At 34.1% G+C, this 23,181-nt stretch overlaps 1 protein-coding gene across 14 annotated transcripts in view; it reads right to left on the bottom strand.

Annotated features, from left to right (window-relative positions):
- The window catches only part of EHBP1 (EH domain binding protein 1), a 357,708-nt gene that overhangs the window by 167,368 nt on the left and 167,159 nt on the right, over positions 1–23,181 (bottom strand). For 9 of the 14 annotated variants that reach the window (XM_027072361.2, XM_027072364.2, XM_053200656.1 and 6 more), the window contains 4 exons: positions 12,841–12,945; positions 12,082–12,204; positions 8,069–8,309; positions 250–439 (listed from right to left, as the gene is read on the bottom strand). In XM_027072361.2, the coding sequence (XP_026928162.1) occupies positions 250–439; positions 8,069–8,309; positions 12,082–12,204; positions 12,841–12,945 (659 nt within the window). The remainder of the gene's footprint in view (positions 1–249; positions 440–8,068; positions 8,310–12,081; positions 12,205–12,840; positions 12,946–23,181) is intronic. The other 5 variants (XM_053200657.1, XM_053200662.1, XM_053200660.1 and 2 more) reach the window with 1 other exon arrangement.

Below are 23,181 nucleotides of genomic sequence, written 5' to 3'. Positions count from 1 at the left end.
ATGTCTTTCTTCCTCTGATTTCAAAACAGCATTTAAAAAAATCTTAATCCAAACTATCCAATTATACTGTTCTGTAAACTTAGAGGCTCCCAAACATATACACAGTGTTACAGTATAACAGATTTACTTGGTTTGTACTTTTAAAATATCATCAAAAATAGCAAACAATGACTTTTCTTAATTTGAATTAAACTGCATGGGGGGAAAAGATTAAACATAATATATGTTTTACTAAGAATAAACTCCTACCTTAGGAGAAGTGGAGAGATCTCTTCCTGCAGAAATAACTGTGTTTTCATTTACTCCTCCTATCTTTGGTGAGAGGGCTGGTGGGGCTGGGGCTTTTCTTTTCATTCTCCTTTCGGTTTCCAGTTCTTGAATTGGATTTACCAAATTATTTGGTGGAAGAGCTGGTTTAGGTTCATAAAAAGGATTAGATCTAAATGAAAGAAGAATTATTGTTAAATGTTAATCTAAAAATATTTTATTCCTAACTAAATTAATAAAATGTTAATTTATAAAACTAAAAAATACTGAAAATGACAAGGAGACACTCAAACTAGTGAGAACCTACAATTTGGAAATAATCACTATTAAGCTGTTATTTTTTTAATCATTAATAAAATTTTTCCCTTTTAAAAAGTATTTAAAAATTTTTTTCATACAAGGTCACACTTAGCTCAATTGTATATAAATCCTTAGAAAAATGTTTATAGTAATAGTAAATCCTATATACTCTTCACAAACAAAAAGGAAATAAGATGTGGAAATATTGATTTGCTTTTTTATGCTCCCCATATCATTTTTTTTCCTTGCATTTCATTCCTTCTCATTAGGGAACATCTTTTATAAGTCCATTCAGCGAGGTTCTTTTAATAGTAAATTCTCCCAGGCACTGAAAATGTTTTTATGTCACAGTTAAATGATAATTTCGCTGGGTAGAAAATTCTAGTCAGTTAATTCATATCAGCACTTTGATGATATTAGCCCACTGTCAGCCTATTATTGCTCTTTTTTAAGTCTTCTCCTCGGGTTTCAAGCAATTTTACTATGATATGTCAAGGTGTGGATTTCTTTTCATTTATCCTGTTTCAGGTTCCTTATATTTCCTGAGTGTGAAGATTTATGTTTTATTAGTTGTTTTTTTTTTTAAGTTTATCTATTTTGAGAGAGAAAGAGAGACAGTGAATGCATGAGTGGGAGAGGGGCAGTGAGAGGGGGAGAGAGAATCCCAAGTAGGCTCCATGCTATCAGCAGGGAGCCCCATGCAGGGCTTGATCTCATGAACTGTGAGATCATGAATTGAGTGGAAACAAAGAGTTGGATGCTCAAATGACTGAGCTACCCAGGCGCCCCTATGTTTCATTAGTTCTAAAAAATTATTAGCCATTATCTCTTTGATAGCCTCTCTATTCTCTTCTTTAGAAAATGTTATTAGATGTATGTTGAATTAATCTCTCTCCTTCACATTTTTACAAATTTTTGTTCCTTCTGTGCTATAATCTGAATAATTTCCTCCCATCTATGATCTAATTAGCTTTTTCTCTCTTCATTTGTGTCTAATTTAATGTTAGACATTAAACCAGATATCTAGTTTATGGAGAATTTTCCATGAATTATCCATAAATTTTAAATTATGATAAGCATTTTTCTTCATACAACCATGTATAAAATACCTCAGGTATAGAGATTTGAGTCATTAAGCATTTAAACATTTACTTTAAAGTCTCTACCTGATAAATCTATTATTTGAAGTTTTTGCGTGTACAATCCTAGTGTTTCTTTTGTCTCCTGATGCTTTCTCTTAGTAAATTCTTTCCTTCTATGTTTTGTAATTCTAGATTTCAAGTTCAGGGCTTAATCTGAGGAAACCGTGCACATTCTGAGCTGGAAATGCCTCTCTTCAGAGTGTTTTATGTTTGCATTTGCCAAGTGCTTCAGGGGTCATTTTCTGTGTTCTTTTCTTGGCTTGGAGGATCCCAGACCATCCTGCCAATAGAATGTCAAATCCATATGAGGGTGGGCCTGTGTGCTTATAACTTCTTGGGGAAGACATTTTTCCTCTACCTAATCCAGGCCCAAGCAAAAAATCTTCCTGGTTAACTCCCTCTACAAGTAGATGAGTTTTTTTTCTCATTAGTTACCCATAAACACAAGTATCTGGCATAGATGATGATTATTCTTCCTATTACACAATAATAAACTGTTATCCTGGTTCTTATTTATTAGTTTGTTGCATTCTCCACTCTCCCCCCCCCCCCCGCCCCCCACACCAGCTGGTTCTCTGGAACCCTGTGTGTAAAGAATAAAATTTCTGAGTCTATAAGGCTAAGGTTCAGCTGACCCAAATTTAGTGATTATACCAAGATCATTCAACCTAGTCATATATAAGGCCTGTACTGGTAACAGTCCTCTGTTTCAATTATGCATGCTCTTTTAACTACAACAGTACAAGACTCACTCAGAACCAATTACCAATTATGTACACCTCTGCTTAAGAATTTATATATAGATAGTCAAATCACATGAGACTGGGTACCAAGTATATATGGATCAGAGATGGGAAACATATACTTGTGATGTCATTCTTACTCTGTACTCATGGCAACAATTAGTGTCATGAGATTCCTTTCTATTGAGCTAGGGTACAGCCACAGAATGTCTCTCAACTCTGGTCAGGGTAGTTACTTTTAACTGAGTGGGGTTGGCATTTATATAGAAACCTATTTCTTGTGTTCTCTCCTCTTCTTATGTCTGTGCATTCAAGAGAAAAAGAACAGGAAATAGGTATATATAATTGAAAATTTGCTTTTCAAAACAAAATATTCTTGCCTAGTGACCAAGATATGCTTGATATATTTACATCCCATGCTTACAACCTGCAGAAGAACTTGGGGGAAATAAAAGCAAGGAACAATGTTAAAATAACTAGGTGTTCAGGAAAAGCTGAACATTCTCTCTGAAAAGAGGTATAAAAGGTATCATATCCAGCCTAGAATGGAGGGCTTATCAATAACATTATTAACTAAGATTAATAAAGTGTTTATGCTGTGCTAGGTACTATTTTAAGTGTTTCACACTTACAACAATCTTATTTCTCCTGATAATTCTGAGAGCTTCATACAGCTGTTTTCAAACTCTAAAAGTAGTTTGAAGGGAGATAAATATAAAGAAATAAGTTGAAAACATAATTTTTTTAACCCCAAAACTTAAAAAAGGGAAAAAACTTTTTCCACCCAAACTTACTACCTGCCAATTAATGTTAAGTGTTCAGGACTGAACAGACCCATGTCAATCAAACTGAATTAATTCAGTTATATGAATTACTTGGATGATATTTAAAAATTTTTTCTTGGTTAGGTTTCTCTAAGCTTGCATAGTACTTTGAAATATGGCAGCTACTACAATGATCATTATTATTAATTTGTTATGTAAATATGGCTACTTTCAAGAAAAACATGTATTAGAGGATATTTTTATTAAAAAAGAATTTGTGCTTAAAAGAAAAAAATGACAGAATCCCTTAAAACAGGTAGCTCCTCAGTACACTTTATATAACTTAATTTACAGTACTCATGAAACTTTTATAAAACTTATCTAGTATGTATACAAATATAACTAGATATTGTCCTTTTTCTTCCTGTCTCTGCCTGTTTCAAACCACTTAGGTCTCCCTCCCACTTGAATATTAGTATCCTTTGTCAAAAGAAGGTAAATGCAAGTAGAAAAAAAGCTCATAATCATCTGATTTCCAAAGCTGGATGGTAAGATTCATCATTAACTAGAAACTAATCAAATGGAAATTTTCTTGAAACAATTAGAGCTACATTTCTCACTCTGTTTTACATGGCACATGCAGTAAAAATGAAATTTGTATATCATTCTACGGTAAAAATATAGGAAGCTGCTGGAAAACAGAAGTACCAGGGTCTCCAGCTGCCCTGGACCACACCTCACTGCAAGACGGACTAAGGGAATAAGTATCTCTGCTCATCTATTATTTGCCTGTGAGAAAACAGTGTGCTAGGCACCTAATGGGTACCTAATTTAGTACCCATTAGGTATAAATCAAAGTAAGACAAGAAGCTTCTACTTCTAAGGGTTCCGAATGATCCTTCCTATGGATCAGACATTTCTAAGTAAAACTGAATTTCCTACTCTTTAAGAACAGGATACGATTATATTTATATGAAGTGTCCAGAACAGTCAAATCCATATAGACAAAAAGTAGATTAATGGTTTTCAAGAGGTGGGGGAAGGGAGGAATTGAAACTAACTATTAATAGGTAAAGTATTTCTTTTGGGGATGATGAAATGTTGTAGAATTAGATTGTGGTTATGGCTGCACAGCACAGTGAATTAGTTAAGAACCACTGAAGTGTACACTTTAAATAAGGAATTTTATGTTATGTGAAGTATATCTCAATTAAAAAGTACTATTTAAAGAAGTGATTAGGAATAATATCTATTATATATATGATTGTCAACACTGCTTCCTTCTCTATAAAAACAAGAGTTATATAGAATTATTGATCAATGCATTTTAAAAAATATTTAATATTTTTTGTAAAGAAATACTCTTTAAGGAATTAGCATAATTCCTATTTCAGTGCTTTCTACATCACTTTGGATAAAGAAAAATTATTTTTATGCTTGTATTATGTACTCGAGCAATAAATTAGTTAAAAAGAATTACAGAAAGAAAAACTATAAATTGATTAGAAACATGATTAATAAACATACTAGTAAAGAATAAAATATGAAACAAGAGTACAGTGAAATATATAGTCTTCCTTTCACTTTGAAAATTTATGTTTCTTTGGAAAAACAATCCACATTTATCTCTGAATAAAATTTAATGACAACTTTCCTTCAGAACCAGACATACAACCATACCAGAAATGATTTTATGCTAGACCCCAAAACATTTCATAAATGTTTTGGAAAAAAATATTGTTTGATTTTTGGTTTTCAATTTTGCTACAATAACTAGAATGGCTGAACTGACTTCCAAACAAGAGAAAACTGAGAAGCCCATGTGATTGCTAAGTGGAAAAGACATGTGCTACTAGCACTGAAGGGTGTTTACTTGCTCTTGGTGCTGATGGATATGCTGAGGTTCTGAAGGTTGTTTTACACATCAAAGAACTCAGCACTATTTGTGATAGGTTTATGTCAGAGGATGCAGGAAGAGTTTGATAATGGAAGATGAGTAATACAGGCTTTTCACTTGATGAAAGGTCATAAGTTTATTACTGAAGTAAGAACAAATTTTGGAAGATTTCTAATGTGGTTAGACTTACAAACTTTTAGAGAAAAAAGATAAGAAAAAAGAACAGAGTTCTTCCTGGACTCTCACATTAGCTGATGAGCAATCTTTAGAATCTGTGTATATATTCCTATTAAAAAAAAAAAAGCTGAAGTGTTTATAGGCACCCTCTGGTAATCTCAGATGATTGAGCAATTTAGAATGTTCTTTATTCATGGGAAACTTGTAAAGACTGTGACTTTCATGTGGAAAAAAAAAATGGTCAAAAGGAAACACCCAATGATTCTGATTTTAGTTTTCATTAAGGCATTTTAAACATTTAAACAAACATTAAATGTCTCTTTAACTTGTTAATAGGAAAGAGCAGGGTGTGTGTGTGGGGGTGTGTGTGTGTGTGTGTGTGTGTGTGTGTGTGTGTGTGTTGTGTAATACTCATGCCTCTTGGAATGACTGAATGCTTGTACTTAAAGTTTATATTTACATTCAAATACTGTAGGTGTGTGGCTATTACTCAGCACCTACACCACCCATGAGAAATTTTATTTTCATCACACATTAGCTACTTCAAAGAAAGCAAATATAATAACTTTAGCTAGAGTTGAGCCAATTTTTCCAACCCCTGTACAGTTATTAATTAGTATTGAGAGCTAAACCTCGGTTTGGAATCAGATGATTACTATGATATATTTCTATGTATTTAAGGCAAACTGGAACATTTTAGGTTTTATCAAAATCTAACCAGGCCCATGGAAGCATGTAGCACATGTGAGAGTCATAGGCCATGTGATGTAAAATGGGAAAAAGTTGAGAAATACAGTTCTAGAGCAATAGAAAACAGGTCAACTACCTCATTCTTTCAAACAAGTCTTTCAAATATTTGAATTTGGTTATTATAATTCTCTTAAATAATCTTTCTTCTAAGTCAAATAGTCTGTATGACCTTAATCACTGCTCATTTGATGTGGTTTCTGGACTTTTTTGATGACTCTGTTGCTCTATTCTTTTAATGCTCTGAATTACCAATGTCCCTTGTACAGTTGGCAGAACCTAGAAGTAAAATACTGCTCAAAATAGGAGCTGACCAATGCACAGGAAAAAATGACATTTCTTCCTTCACACGAAGCAACTGCTCCCAACTTTCATACATTGAAGGAGCCTTTTTATTATTTCCCTCACAATCTATTATATCCCCATTATTCTGAAAGATTTTCATACTTACCTGTATTTTTAAAGAAATAACTATTTTTCCCAAGATCTAAATAATCTTAATACACTAAAATTCACATATTTCTAAGGAAAACAAAGACACATACAGCCTCACTACAAGTAAACATATAATTACTATTCTATTAATTTCATCATCTGTGCCATTGCTACATCTATATCTAATGACTTGAGTTTCCTCCTCATTATGGGTCAGATTTTCCTGCTTCTGTACATGCCTGATAGATTTTTCATTGGTTGTCAGACATAGTGAATTTTATATTTTGGGTGCTGGATTTTTTGGTATTCCCTTTGGTATCTTTGGTATATTTGTGTGGCATGCAATTAAGTTACTTGGAATCATTTTGATTGTTTTGAGCCTTGCTTTTAAGCTTTGTTAGGCAAGCCCAGAACAGCCTTTTGTCTAGGCTAATCTCACTACATTAGTAAGACACCTTTCTGAGGACTCGACCTGATGTCCCACGTGTTAGGAACTGCTTGGAAACAAACTATTCTTGGTCCTGGGTGAACTCCAGGGATGCTTCTGTCATGTTTCCTCTATGTATGCTCTCATCAGTGCTCAGCTAAAGACTCAGGGGGAATCTTCTACAGATCTCTGGAACTCTTTGTATGAGTAGTTCTCTCTTCTCTGATAACTCTGTCCACAATTCTATTCTCCTCAGTACGCCCAAAGTCCAAACTGTCTCCTCAACTCATGGAGATTACTAGGACTTTTGGTTTCTCTCTCCCTAAACTAGAGCTGGAAATTCTCTCCCATAAATAAAACTAAGACAAGTATAGGGCTCATCTTCTTTGTTTCTGTTCTCTTAGAAATCACACTGTTCTGTGTTATTTGTATCCAATGTCTGAAAACCATTGTTTCATATATTTTATTCAGTTTTTTAGTTGTTTAAGACAAGAAGCTATATCCAGTCTGTGTTAATCCATCATGGCTAGAAGTAGAAGTTTTACTGTTGCTTTTTAACATACTCAGGGCCACAATCTGCAGCCACACAGGTTGTGAACTATATACCTCCAGAATACAATGTGCACATACCCTTCCCCCATTCTCACCCTAGATTTGAGTAAAATGGCAGCCCTAAACATTCTATTTATAATGTAACATTCATATTTGGATAAGAATAACTCAAAGATAATTCATACTTTATAATTATGATCTTGTTGTTTGGAATCTGAACAAGTGTCCTCACCAAATAATTATCATAAATGATTATTTGGTTCCCACAGAGAATCTAATTGAAGTACAATGCCTACAGTAATTGATTAAAAACACCTAAGTGACATTTGTAATGGGGTTCCTGTGGAAAGACAATTAAAATTCTAACCAGAGATTCCAAGAACATATTTCTCTCCATTGTTAGTTTACTGTGCACACACATTCACATGGAAGAGGGTGGGAGAATAAAGGTCAAGATCATAAAAATTCAGGTGGACATGAGATAGATACTAACCTGTAAATTGTATATTAACACGAGGAAAAAACTCTTTTTACCCATGTAAAGGTTTATTATAGAAGCATCTCTTTAGTTAATATAGAGACTGACGTATGATGATAGCAGAATAAAATGTACTTACTCATCCAACTCTTCTTCTTCTGTTTTAGAACTATCAGCATAGAGGTACTTGCTCATGTCCACAGGTCTTACATTTTTTCTTTTTGTAGACTGGGGAGGAGAATCCTTTATAGTTACAAAAGTTTCTGGCTCATCAAATGGGTTCAAATACTGAGGAGTCTGTACCTCTTTAAAGGGATTATAGCTATTATTATAAAAAGATTCTTCTGTTTTTTTAGGTGATGCTGTTTCAGTGACTGGTTCTATAAAACAATAGCAAAAGATGATTTAAATCAAATTAATATTACCTGATATTTTCTTATATTTTTGGTGTTTTCAAAAATAATCTTGAATTAATCTCTTATGAGGCTGAAAAGGTCAAAACAATAATATGTTTTAGAGGGGCTAAGTTCAGAAGATGGGTTACCTAAGATCTTTGTCTACTCCTCCAGGAATGCTGCTCCCTAATATGGCATCTTTGGAATGCATTTTGAGTCTCTAATATTATTAGTATTACAGTATGGCAATTTTTGAAATTTTAACCTTCTTAGAGGTATAATATTCTATTTACTGTTTATTTTACTTGACTATACTAGCTTGCCATCCTAAACTGATATAAAATAAATTTCTGTTTTTAAGAACATTAAGTGAGTTAAAATGTGAAATTGTCTTTGGTAGTTACACAAGCAGAGACCACTTAGGGAAGTGAAAATTCATTCTGGACTATATCAAAAATATACCCACACATCATTGAATTTGTTTCTTCAAAGCCTTCTAAGAGTACGTTTTTGTATGCTGCACAATCTTAAATTTTTAGAGCTTTTAATGAGATGTTTGATTTTTTTCAATATGACTTGGATCCAATCAATACTCTGTTTAATAATGTAAAGGACTAACATAAAATTCGGAGGTTGAAAGCACTACATTGAAATCATACTGATAAACTGATAGTCATGTTACACCAAATTCTTCTAAATTCTTCTTGCATGTGAACACAAGTGCAGTAGGGGCAGAGAGAGAATCCCAAGCAAGCTCTGCGCTGTCAGCACAGAGCCCCACACGGGGCTCTGATGAACCATGAGATCATGACCTGAGCTGAAATTAAAAGTTGGACGCTCAACCAACTGAGCCACCCAGGTGCCCCTATATTTTATTATTTTAAATTTCATTTTGAAAACCAAGGTACCCTTAAAAATAAAATTCTGACTCACAGAATTCTGACTCACAAAAAGCACTCATGTCCTTCAATGATACTTATGACGTGCTTAGTATAATCCTTTTTCTTCTTTTCTATGTCTTAATATTTTAAAACAAAACTAGAACTTGTAATAAAACTGTCCAAAATTTGGTCATGGATTCTGCTCACAAAAATAAATGTTTTCCCAAAATGAAGAAAAGTTTCAGAGAGCCACCAATCATAATGTAGTTTAAAAGTTGGTTTTAATTATGTTGTACAACCCTGACAAAATACTCTAGAAGGCAGAAAACTGGTTACTGAAATTCTCAAGAAAAATAACTGTGAATTTCATGTGACACTTCAAACAATTTAATCCAATTATTATAAAAATTTCATGACTGACATATTTACGACTTTTACATTTTAACGTTAAACTCCTTTTACTTATATACTTTAGACATTAGCCCAGAAAACTTATTTTGTCTTTATATTGGGAAAAAAAATTCTGAATTGAAATTCTATACACCATGAAGAAGCAATTACAAAGTGTGAAAGAGATTTCATAAAATCATAATAAATACTGAAATGAATTTAAATAAAATTTAAATTTTAAATTTAAATTTAAATCTAGACTACGCTAGAGAAGACTCAGCAACGGTAACTTTTGTAACACCAGGATAATACTCAAACTTAACACTGCATTAGAATCTTTATAAAATAATGTAAATGAGGCATTTTCTTTTCTCTGTAGGGGCAGAGAGACTGGAAGATTTTGCCTATTCAATTTTTTATTAACAAATATCAAGTCTCAAATGCTGGAGAAACAGGCAAAACTGGTCAATGGAAATAAGATTTTTATTTTTACTTTCAGGAAGAGGACTGCAAAAACTGATCCAAGCAAATTCATCATTTACAAAACCAAAAACAAGAAAGTATTTAAACCACAGAGCACAATTTGAAGATGGCAGAAATGGCAACAAAGGAGGGTTTAAAATAAGATTATTTTATATAAAAGCTAACAAATACATTTAATAACTTTCTAAAAGGGTCACTGAAGCACAGAATGTCATGAATCTAAGATGAGAATTGAAGCTGTAAAGGCAAATAAAAGAACCATCTAAACAACAGCAACACATTATTTTTTCCTCAAAGGCTTTTGTTACCTGAGGATGCGAATTTTTGATCAATAAAAATTTAAAAATTACTTCTAGAAAAACAAGTATTCTTCTATTAGAAAATACTTAGTCCAAAGTCTCTGAGAGATGTATATTTAAAGAAAATACTGGTTGTCACATTTTCTTTTTTTTTTTCTTTTCTTTTTTTTTTTTTTTAGCTCTATAGGCATGATTAAATATTCTGAGTCAGGTTGGCTAACCGCTCCTAAACAAAAATTATGTGTTATCTGCTACTCCTTTCAATACCTCAGAAATCAGACCTACATGTATTTTTTTAAATTGTTTTTATTTGATTTTGAAGTGGAAAGTTCAAATACTGGTGTCTCAAAATGCTGTGGTAGTATTTTAAAACTCAGATATATGTAGCACACAACTGAGGAGAAGCTGTGTGGTCAAAAGAAGACACTTGATTAGGTATCTTAGCTCCACCTCCACTTCCATTTACCTAAAGTTCTTATTCAAATCAGTGAATTCCTCTGGGCCTCAGTTTCCTAATCTATGAAAAGAGGCAACCGAAGTAGATTACTTCTAAGATTTATGATAGCCATTGAGATTTAAAATATATCCTTAATATATATAGCTTACAAACAAAATCTCATTATTTTAAATTTACTAGTTTAGAATCTGGTAAGAAGGGAGAAAGTACAGAAGAGAAGACGAAACAGATTATAAAGTGAGATTGCTCCAACAAGAGTGAATCCCGAAGTTAAAACTGCATTTTCACCATGAGAGGTAGTAACAAAATTCTTCAAAGCTCATGAGGATTTCATAAGAGCAGTCTAAAAGATGTACACACTGGTTAATCATTCTTGCATTTACTTTGGAAAAACAGTTTAATTAAACAGAGGTCTCACTCCTTCCACAACTCTTATCTAGGCTTTAAGAGTTCAAAACTACGTGATAAGAAAAATGACTTAGGAAAAAAAAACTCCCTGGATTTATTCCTTGCAAGTATGTTGTATACATGATAGCGGTGGTTTGCAGGCTTCTTTTTGCTCCATGCCATTTACATACACAACCTACTCTCACTACTGACTATAATTCTCAGCCTGAGACATGGAGTGTGGGGTGGAGGGGTTCACTGGACTCTCTGAGGGTGAGGTCAGAGGAGCTGACAGAGAAGCCATCCCCACAACCCCAGGGTCAGCATGTCTCACAACTTGCCCTTACTTTGGTAGGCTACTCTGATGAGACTTTACTATATGCCGGGTAGGTAAAATACTGTTATCTCTAACATTAGAGCTTTACTATCTAACTTGACCAAAGTAATAGAGAATTTAAAAATAAGCCTCATGTAGAAGGTGGGTGGAGAGGAAGGGTGAAATAGGTGAAGGGGGATTCGGATTGCGCTTATCGTGATGAGCACAGAGTAATGCTTAGAATTGTTGGATCACTGTTATGGAACACCTGAAACTAACCTAACACTGCATGTTAATTATACTGGAATTAAAAAAAAAAAAGCCCCATGTAAATGTTTATGTGAAGGTATCTTTTTTTCTTTAAAAATAATTCAATGGAAGCTACTCAGATTTGTTGATCAACTGCAGGTGGCATTGAACACAATAATATCATCATAAACAAAATTACTTTGAGTCTTTGAAAAAAAGAAACTCTTCCCATGTTACTATTCAAAATAACTTCACTTTATAAAGACTTTAAAAAGTACAGAAAAAAATTTGCTACCTTCTGAGTCAGGATCTCCAAATGGGTTTAATTCTGCTACATCAGGATCACCAAATGGATTTAAATTCACAGTGGCCAAGTCCTTTTCTGCTTCATCCAAAAAGTTAAGTTTGTTGATAAGCTCTGAAAATAAACATATGTATTAGTTCACTATGATTATAGCTAAGTACAATTTTATCAATCATTCAAAAATATTTCAAATTATAATTCACATTAATAATACCTGCAAATAATAAGAATGTAGCATTTTACCTATGGCAGAATGCCATTCAAGTATTTTGTAGCATACCAACATATTCAAATAAAACAAAACAAATATATGCATATTAATTTGAAAATTATGTCAGAAAAAAAAGAAAATTATGTCGGATAATGAACGAGAGAAACTTTCATTGGACTCTAATTTGATCCAAGAAAAAAGTACTGAGATAGATTCGTAGAAACATATCCTTCACTCCTAAATATGAATCATTTAAATGGGTTTAATATAAGCAAATATTTTAAAACAGTATACTTATGATATATAAGCTAAGTGAAGATATATGGTCACATAATATGATGATACTGATATAAGGCTTTGCTAAAGATGGTAAGTTATTCTGTTGCCTGTTGGTACGCTACAAATTACCAAGAAAACATTCAAGGAAAAGCACAAAGACAAAACTGACAGCTAATAAGTACAGACAGAAGTCAAGAGGTAGCAGGTCACAGTAAATACAGGCAATCAGAAGCAGAAAGAAAGGAAGAAAGCTCTTAGACCTTCAGAGGAACTGGCTGATTTAGCTGAAGGCATATTTGCTTGCTTTATGCAGTCATCTTGATCTTCATCTAAGCTGCTCAGAGCATTCAATTGGTTTACAATTTCTGTAAACAGAAGCCAGTCGAGACAAATGTAAGGTAAGGTCATTTAATTAAAGAGCCATAGAAGCATGCTGTTACTCAAAAAGACAAAGAGAGGGGATGTTTGGTTAATCACGAGAGTACATTTAGAGGATGTTATTGTGATGGACTATAACAGATATATTTAACTGAAAGTTAATGCTCTACTCATATTTTAAAATAGAAAACATTTTGTTAAATTTATATCATTAATATAACAACCATGTTAATAAACACAAAACAAAGATAATAACCCAAGAGGTTGACACTGGCTTTTAGCAACCACATTTTGTATTTGTAAAACAGTACTTTAAACGCATATGTTAGAAACAATAAAAAATGTCCTCTGATACTACAGATAATATGTACTATTTTTCATAATATTCTAAATGTACTAAAGGTTTTAAGAAGTGTATCTACATGAATCATGAACATAATAAGCACTTGTTCATGTTCCACAATTTTAAAAATCAGCACAAAATAAGAAAAGTAGAAACAGCTACTGTTTTCTACTCTTGTTTTTCTAACTGTTCTTTTAAAGGAACTCCCGAGTGTTGGCTTTAGGAAATCTTATAATTTAGCCAATAAGAAACAGAACAAAAGACAAGGTTAGATAGAAAAATACTAAAATAAGATAGAATTCATTTGGTACATAAATAGAATCTTTTAACATGATTCATATATATTTTGGACAACTCTGAATATGTGCAATTATCACTCACTGGGTGAAAATTAACTTGAAAAAAGAATAAGAGCCAATAGGGTATTCTATTTAACTCTTGCTGTTTCCAAAGTTACAACCTGGGAATACCTTAGGTATTAGGACAAACAAAACAGATCCAGATTATTCAGTGGTAAAGAAAAAAAATGATTAGAAATAGAAAATAGTTATAAATTCAGCATTTAAAAATGGTATTCTTTAGCACTGTAAATCTAAGTACACACTCTAAATTTTATTTGAACTAAATCAGAATACACAGTTTAAAAAGGTTGCCTTCGTCCATTCATTTGTTGTTGAATTAATATTTATTACTCTGTGCCAAGTACTATCCTTAGGACACAAGGATGAAAAAAAATATGTGGTATTGCCCTCTTGGAATTTACATCCTATAAAAATACAAATTAATACTGAAACAGACTTAGTAAATGAATACTAGAATATGAGGTGATCAGAAAGATTATAGATCTTTGAGCTAAATATACATAAAAATTTGATAAACTTATTCAATTTTTTTGTCTTAATGAGAAATACATTTTGCATGAATAAAATTACTTGATATTTAAACAAGGGTGCTTGAGTGGCTCAGTCGGTTAAGCGTCCGACTTTGGCTCAGGTCATGATCTCACAATTCGTGGGTTCGAGCCCCGCTTCAGATTCTGTGTATCCCTCTCTCTCTGCCCCTCCCTCGGAAGTACTCTGTCTCTCTCTCTCTCTCTCTCTCTCTCAAAAATAAATAAAAACATTTTTAAAAAAATTTAAAAAGTTAATTTTAATTATGTTGTGCAATTGTATTCCTAGATGTGCAACTACTAGTTAAAAAAATTTTTTTTTAATGTTTATTTATTTTAGAGAGAGAGAGTGCAAGCAGATGGGAAGCAGAGAGAGAGGGAGACAGAGGATGTGAAGTGGGCTCTCCACTGACAGCAGAGAGCCTGGCGTGGGGCTCAAACTCATGAACCATGAGATCCTGACCTGAGCTGAAGTCAGACACTAAACTGACTAAGCCACCCAGGTGCCCCACTACATTAAAATTATTTTAAGTAATGCTTAAAGATTTGTAGTTTTTCTTATATAGCTAACACATTTTAATTATTTTATTATAATCAATGAAGGTGGAAATCAATCATTTGTTAAACATCTTATAAAATAAGTATCATAGAGGAATACCGGAGAAATAGGAGACTTGGTCCTTACCTTCAAAACATTAATATTGCTCTATAGAGATTTAGATACAACATGGGAATTTCTTTACACATTATCAAGATGACTCCATCACATGATTAAATTATTTACATTGTGGTATTTCTAGACGTTTAGAATGTTTCCTCCCCTTCACCATGCTTTTAGTGACATCTAAAATCAGTGATGACCATTTCCTCATTAACCCCAAATAATTTCATCTTTCCATTCTGTTCACTGATGACAGTCATCCTTATCCTAGTTTTCCAATTTATCCATATCTTAAATAAATCTTTACATTGCTCCTAGAACTTTCACTTTAGAACTTTCATTCATGTTAACCAAGTGAAAAGGTAATTCTGATTAGCTATACCAATACTCCCTCTATTTGGTATGTAAATAAATGTTAATTCAAATAATAAAGAGAGGCAAGTTCCAAAGAAATACCATCTGACTTATTTAATAAGCATTTATCAAGTACCAATATGTGTCTTTGGTAGTACCTGCCCTCACGGCTTTATATTTTTATGGGATAGGCAGGCAAGTGAAGCAATATACAATGTATGATAAGTATGATAAATATTATGATTGAGATATTCATTTTAAGCCTGTGAAACTGGAAGAGAGGCATGTAGCTCTGAGGTCAGGAAGGCCTTCATTTAAATTTGAGCTAATACAAGACAAACAGACATTATTATTAAAATAAAAGAAAAAAATGAGAGCATTCTACAAGGGCAAAAGGGAGACAAATGAAAACAAGACACATTTGAGGAAATGCAAGTTGTTTGGGGTTTAAGATGCCAGGGTGGAAAATGGAATGAGATGATGTTGGCAAACGTCCTATTGTAAAGATTATTGTGATCAAAGAATGTGAACTTTACTCTGAGAACTATGGGGATCCACTGAAAGATCAAAATGTATATTTCAGTATATCATTTCAGTATTTCAGTACTTCATTCCAGTAGCAACACGGTGGCAGCATTTGGAAAAAAACAGGACAAGAAGCAAGAAGATGAGTGGTTCAGCATCACCACTCCATGAAGGGAGGCAATCAATAAATATCTGCTCATTAGAGAATAAATTAAGAATAAAGATTTGGTAGTTAATTTGACATGAGGGATAGGGAAAGGAACCTAAGGCAAGTTCCAGCTATCTGACTTGGGTGACTATGTGAATAGTGTTCCACCACTGTGATGGGGGCTATTCAGTTGGGAACATACCAAACTATAGGTGTGTGTGAAACTTCCTATGGAAATAAATCAACTGGCATTGAAGATGTTGGTCCGGAGCCTAACATACATAATTTTGTTACGGATTTCTCCCTTTAAAAAAGCACTTTTCTGTTTCTTTTAAATTTCCTATATCAATGTGCTTTTTAATATATAATCAGAAACAAAGTTAAAAATGTAAAAGATTTACAATAAAAATTTATTCTCAGAATTTTTTTTAAATGTTTATTCATTTTTGAGAGAGACACAGAGACAGAGACGGAACATGGGTGGGGGAGGGGTAGAGGGAGAGAGGGAGAGACAGAACTCAAAGCGGGCTCCAGGCTCCATGCTGTTAGCACAGAGCCTGATGCAGGGCTCCAACTCAGGAACCATGAGATCATGACCTGAGCAGAAGTTGGACGCTTAACCAACTGAGCCACCAAGACGCCCCTCCCCCAATTAAAAAAAATTTTTTTTTAATGTTTATTTATTTTTGACAGAGAGAGGGACAGAGCATGAGCATGACACAGAATCCGAAGCAGGCTCCAGGCTCTGAGCTGTCAGCACAGAGCCCGACGGGCTCAAACTCACAGACTGCGAGATCATGACCTGAGCCAAAGTCGGATGCTCAACTGACTGAGCCACCCAGGCTCCCCCCTCCCCAAATTTTTTTAAGTGGAAAGCTTTGTCAATAGTTTACTACCTTGACCAAAGCACTTCCTGGCAAAGCATTAAGCTTTGTTTCACCAAATACTTTCACATTTGAAAAATGCTAAAGAATGCTATGTAATAGCCACACATTTCTATCCCAGTGCTACTCAAACTGAGTGTTAAACTCAAAGTGTACAGTATTTGGTCATAGCATCATAGCAACAGTGTGTCAATATGGACTTGCTTCATATTGATGAGAATAAGGTGGAAAACTAAATTAGGGACAGGCAATCGAAGCAAAGGGTCAAGTAACTTGAGATTCTACTGTTAGGAAGGCAAAAGTGAATAGAAATTGACCACCAGAGATTATCACATTGAAAGAAAAAAGGGGATGGGGTGGGGTGGTGGCATTAAGAGTAGGTGGTGTTTTCCTTTTGAGAAAGCCCGTAGTTGAGTTAAAAGAAGAAAAAAATAAAACTGCCTAGAGCTAGAACACATCTGCAAATCTTGCAGCATCCTCATTCTTCTCTCCAAAGCATAACACTGGCCAGTGATGCATCTTTTTTGAGGGACCACGTATTCAAATTCTTGCCCATTTGAAAAAAATAGGGTTGGGGATATCTGGCTGGCTCAGTCAGTTGAGCCTCTTGATCTCAGGATTGTAAGTTTGAGCCCCGCCTTGGGTGTAGAGATTACTTAAAATAAAATCTTGAAAAAAATTTTTTTAAACAGGGTTGTGTTTTTAGTATGGTCAGACATTAAAAAAAATCTATTCTGGATACAAGACAGTATCAGATATCTGCTTTCTGGGTATTTTCTTCTAGTCTATGACTTACACATTTTCTCAACAATCTATTTTGACGAGCCTAAGTTTTTAATTTTGATGAAGTCTAATTTATCAAAATTTCTTTCATGTTTTCTCTTCTGTGTCTTATGTATGAACCCTCTGCCTGCCCTCAGGTCACAAATACATTGTTTTTCTTTCCCCTCCTCAGAAGCTTTATTGTTTTAGCTTTTACATTTAGGTCTATGATCAACCTTGAATTAATGTTTGTGTATCCTGAGAGGTAAGAATTGAGGCTCACTTTTTCCACATGGACAATGAGGTGTTTCAGAATAATTTGTTGAAAAGATTTTCCTTTCCTCACTGAATTATGCTGTCCCTTTGTTGAAAATTAATTGGCCAAGTTAAGTTTGGTATTTCAACTTAACTTTGGTTAAGTATTTCAGAACTTTCTGTTTTGTTCCATTGAACAAGTTCCATTGAACTGTCCTATGCCAATATCACACTATACTGATTTATACCTTTAGAGTAAATCTTATCACCTAGTAATAATATTACAATGCTGTCCTTTTTCAAGACTGTATTATTATTCAGGTCCTTTGCATTTCCAAAGATATTTTAGAATCAGCTTTCCATTTTTTTTTTTTTTAAACCTGCTAGCCTAGGGGTGTCTGGGTGGCTCTGTCTGTTAAGTGTCTGACTCTTGATTTTGGCTTAGGTCATAATCTCACAGCAATGAGATTGAGCCCCACATTGGGCTCTGCATTGGGTATGGAGGCTGCTTAAGATTCTCTCTTTACCTCTCTCTCTGCTCCTCCCCTGCTCATGTGTGCATTTGCTCTCTTTCTCACTCTCTCAAAAACAAAAACAAAACCCCATAAAACTTGCTAGGATTACAATTAGCACTAAGTTCAATGTATATAGACTGATTTGGGGAGGATGGAAATCCTGACAATATTGAGTCTTCTAATCTATGAACATAGACTATCTCTCCATTTATTAAGGTCTTCTGTAATTATTTTCAATATTGTATCATAGTTTTCTGTGTAGAGGTTTTTCTACATCTTTTGTTAAATTTATTTCTAAGTATTTATACTATTTTTAACCTTGATTGTAAATGGAATTATTTTGTTAATTTTATTTCCCAAATGTTTGCTGTTCATTTATAAAAATATAGATTTTTCTTTTAAAAATTTTTTAAAATATTTATTCTTAAGAAAGAGAGAGACGAGCATGAGAAGGGGAAGGGCAGAGAGAGAGGGAGACACAGATCTGAAGCAGGCTCCAGGCTTCAAGATGTCAGCACAGAGCCCGATGCAAGGCTCGAACCCAGAATTGTGAAATCATGATCTGAGCCAAAGTCAGACATTCAACTGACTGAGCCACCTAGGCACTCCTAAAAATATAGATTTTTCTATATTAATTTTGCATTCTGTGACCTTGTTAGGATCTCCAGTATCATGTTAAACAAAAGTGGTGAAAACAAACATATTTGCCTTGTACCCAATCTTAGGAGGAAAGTATTCAGTATTTCACCATTACATATGATTTTAGCTGTAGCTTTTCACAGATGTTCTTTACCAAAATGAAGAAATTCCCTTACACTGAAACCTTGCTGAGAAACTCAGTATGGAATTTTGTCAAATACTCCTTTATATACCTATTGAGATGATTATATGGTTTTTCTCCTTTATTCTGTTATGGTTAAATCAACTGTGCATTCCTGGGACAAATCCTCAAAGAATGCATACTGGTATTTAGAATATTCATTGTCCCCTGGTTCCTCCCCTAAATACTGGAGAGCTAACTTTTTCTTTGGAGCTCTCACTTCCAATCTGGCCCTGTCACCAGAACTCTCCTGGAGTCTCCTAGGGAGGCAGGGGGGCCTAGAGAATTCTGATCAGTTGTCATTAGTAAAAACAAAGCAGGATTAGGGTTTAAGAGTGACACAGAAAGTAGGTTAAATTTGGAATCTGTGTCTTCTGCTACTTCTAGTCTCTGAGTTGACATATGTGACTTCTAAATACTAGGAAAAGCTATTCTTACTGTCTTCCATCTATCAAATTCCTTTAAAAAGGAAGTAGCTATGATGCGTTATCAATTTTTAAATTTTTTTTAATGTTTATTTATTTTTGAGACAGAGAGAGACAGAGCATGAACAGGGGAGGGGCAGAGAGAGAGAGGGAGACACAGAATCTGAAGCAGGCTCCAGGCTCTGAGCTGTCAGCACAGAGCCCGAGGCGGGGCTTGAACTCACGGACCATGAGATCATGACCTGAGCTGAAGTCGGACGCTTAACCAACTGAGCCATCCAGGCGCTGCTCAATTTTTTAGCTCAAGGGATCATAAATGTTCCAACTCTCTGATTCTACCCTGTTTTCCAGCCTTATTAATACCAAAATAATAGATGTAGTATTCCAGAAATCCCTATCCTTTACACAGACCTCCAAAATAGGTGACTATTTTTATTCTATCACTTTATACACTCCACAGCAAACCTATGATTTGGTTCATGAGTATCCTAGGTACTGGAGAGTAAATGGTCAGGTAAAAACCAGAAACAAATTAATGGATGTATTCTCTGACCAGAGTCCCAAGTTCATCCTGACAGTCCTTCTACTCAAAGGAGGTAGACCAATTTTTACCCATTCACAAGTCTTAGCAGTAGGACATTATAATCTCAGAAGACTGAGACATACCATAATCAACTTTAGCTCTTCAAATATGAACTGTTATCTCTTCTACTACCATGGGTGCTTAAGATTATATCCTCTGAAGTTGGTCAATATGTCATTCTTCCTCCTCCCAAATTAACATTACAAACAATAGGAAAGGGATTAATAAACACCAGTGCTTATGGTAAAAATGAAGCTTGATTTATAAACTACATTTGGATGGAAAGACTCTGAATAGACTATATATTTGAAGGAAAGCCACAGTTTTGGGCTCAGAAAATTGTGGACTCTTGTAACTAGGTATGTCCCTTACAGGGACTCTGAAAACTATACCTATTTAACCGTTTCAAAAGATACCAGCTCTGCAGAATGGACTTTAAACCAAGGCAATCCCTGCTTCTAACTATGTGGATCTTGTCTCCTTGTACACAAGCTGTCATGTGAGACAGAGGTCAAAGAATAGCACCTCGGATGCTGTGAGGACTCCAGTGAAAAAGGAATGCTCTGCTGGCATGCTACTATGTTTCCAATATCCTTCCAAGTGAATCTAATGCTTAGTCTGGCTTATGTTACCTGTATAGGTCTAGATGAACCTATGTAGAATCCTTGGTTACCTTTCCAACAGCTTTAGGTATACTGGGATCTTTCAGATATTTCATAATGTCTGAATTCTCCGATAATGCCTTCCTATAAAAAATGCTTCAGTTGAACCTGATTTTCAGTAAGACATTGTTATTTATGGAGGAATCTTTCCTTTTTCCTCTTGTTGATATGTATTCAGAAATTCAATATCAAAGATGGTCATATTACCAAATACTGGTTCAAGCATTGTGAGGATGCCATATAGATGGAGGCACTGACTGTTTTAAAACTATGTATGTTTTCTAATACTGGCTATAATAAACTTTCTATTAATGGGCTTTGTTTCTCCATCTCCAAGGTCTATTACTCCCACTACATTTCAAACTGCAATTTTTCTAACTGCAATTCAAAATTCTCTTGCCCATTCACTGGTGCTGTACCTCTGTAGAATGCACCTATATATAACACTATCAGTAAAAGGTTCCTAAGAGCCAATCCCAAAATGTTTCCAGTTAGAAGTGAATTTGGCCCAGGTGGAACAGGGTAAGGATTTTTGATCAATCCAAGTATAGGTATCACGGATTTATGTTTACCTTCTAGCAAAGACTGTAATTTCAGAAGACATATTTTGTTAATTACTATTGATTTTACAGCAATATTCCATATCACTGATTAAATGAATAGCTTCTAGGTGTTAATCTAAGGTATCACAAAATAATTGTAACAGTCTTGTTCCCTCAAGAAGTTTACAGCTTAGTTGGGGAAATAATAAAGCCATACAATTTTTATCGATATGTGATTGCATTTTACGCATTTCTATTGCAATATAAAGATATCATTAATAGAGGCAATTTTTTAAATAATGATTTTTTCCTCCATAAACATTCTGTTAGCAATTCCAAAGCTGCAAGGAACAGCAAATATAAGCTGTGTTCAAATTACTGCCACTTTAGTTGGTAAATAAAAATACCCACCATACTTTATTTGTACCATGTTTATAAAATGCATTCATTTTGTTTAGTCTTAACCTATTGCTTTAACATTACTGTTGTTAAATTTTAATATATTTTTAACTATCTTAAAACTACTTTACCCAAACATTTTTAGAGTGGTAGTGCTGGTGCTAAAAAAAATTCCTGAAAGATAATAACTTTGGAATGGAATTTACATGTGCTAAAAAATGCAACTAAGGAAGCCAAACAACTGCCATAACATGCTGTGCTATTAATTTAAGTGACTGTACTCTGGAAATATAATAGAGAAAAAAAAATGTAACATCAAAGCAAAAATGTTATAATGACTGGATTTACTTAAGAGCATGCATCTAATCACCACTGTCCCCATCTACCCCTGCTCCCTCAATATACATTTTGAATTCATAACTTTTGGAAAACTAGTCTTGAATTACTTAAGGTTTGAATTATGTGTCCTCCAAGATCACATGCTTTCCATAAAATGGGACCATGCAACCTTGGATAAGGTCGTATATGAGTAAAGGTTAAATAAATGGAACAAGATAATAAGCCAGAGTGATTAGTATCAGCTATAATATGAGAAAGAAGTCCCTTCATTGATTTATGACCTTTCAGTTAGCACATCTTAAATTCTCAATATGTTCCAGACAATGTGCCAGAAGCGAGTGATAAAAAGAACAGTTACAACATAGTCTCTACCTTGAAGGAATTTCATGAAACAGGGAAAAGAAATACGTACATAAAATAATAACAGAAAACAGAATTCCAAAGAAACCTTGGATCATCACAAGTTGCATTAAAATAATTTCTTCAATTAGGGTCAGAGAATTTTAGACTATCTAAAAGAAAATTATTTCTTCTATAGGAATTTTAGAAAATAAGGTGTATGTGTATTTTTAAGCAATAAGGGATACTATGGTCTGAATATTTGTGCCCCCCCCCCCCCCAGATTCATGTTTAAATCTTAATTCTCAGTGTGATGGTATTAGGAGGTAAGGCCTTTGAGAGAAGATTAGGTCATAGGGCAGAGCCTTCATGAATAAGATTAATGTCCTTCTAAAAGGGGCCCAGAGAGATCCTTTGCCCCTTCCACCATGTGAGGAATACAATGAGAAGTCTGTGACCCAGAAGAGGGCCCTCATCTAACCATGCTGGCACCTTGATCTCAGACTTCCAGTCTCCAAAACTGTGGGAAATAAATTTAAGTTGCTTATAAACTACCCATCCAAGGTATTTTGTTATAGCAGCCCCAACAGACTAAGACAATAAAATCTGATTATAATTGTTTTCATTATATCTATAATTTACTCAAAAATAATGTCCTTTCTTTCCCTTTCGATAATAGCAAAGAACTTCCGACATACTGTTACCACCTTTTTCCCCATTACTGTGATCAAAGTAGTACAACATTGCTCAAAACAATTATAAAACTGTGGGGTTTTAA

Source organism: Acinonyx jubatus, chromosome A3 (genome assembly GCF_027475565.1).
Source record: "Acinonyx jubatus isolate Ajub_Pintada_27869175 chromosome A3, VMU_Ajub_asm_v1.0, whole genome shotgun sequence".
Taxonomy (NCBI): Eukaryota; Metazoa; Chordata; class Mammalia; order Carnivora; family Felidae; genus Acinonyx; species Acinonyx jubatus.
Note: the sequence above shows the minus strand (reverse complement) of the source record. Positions and strands in the feature narration are given on the sequence as shown.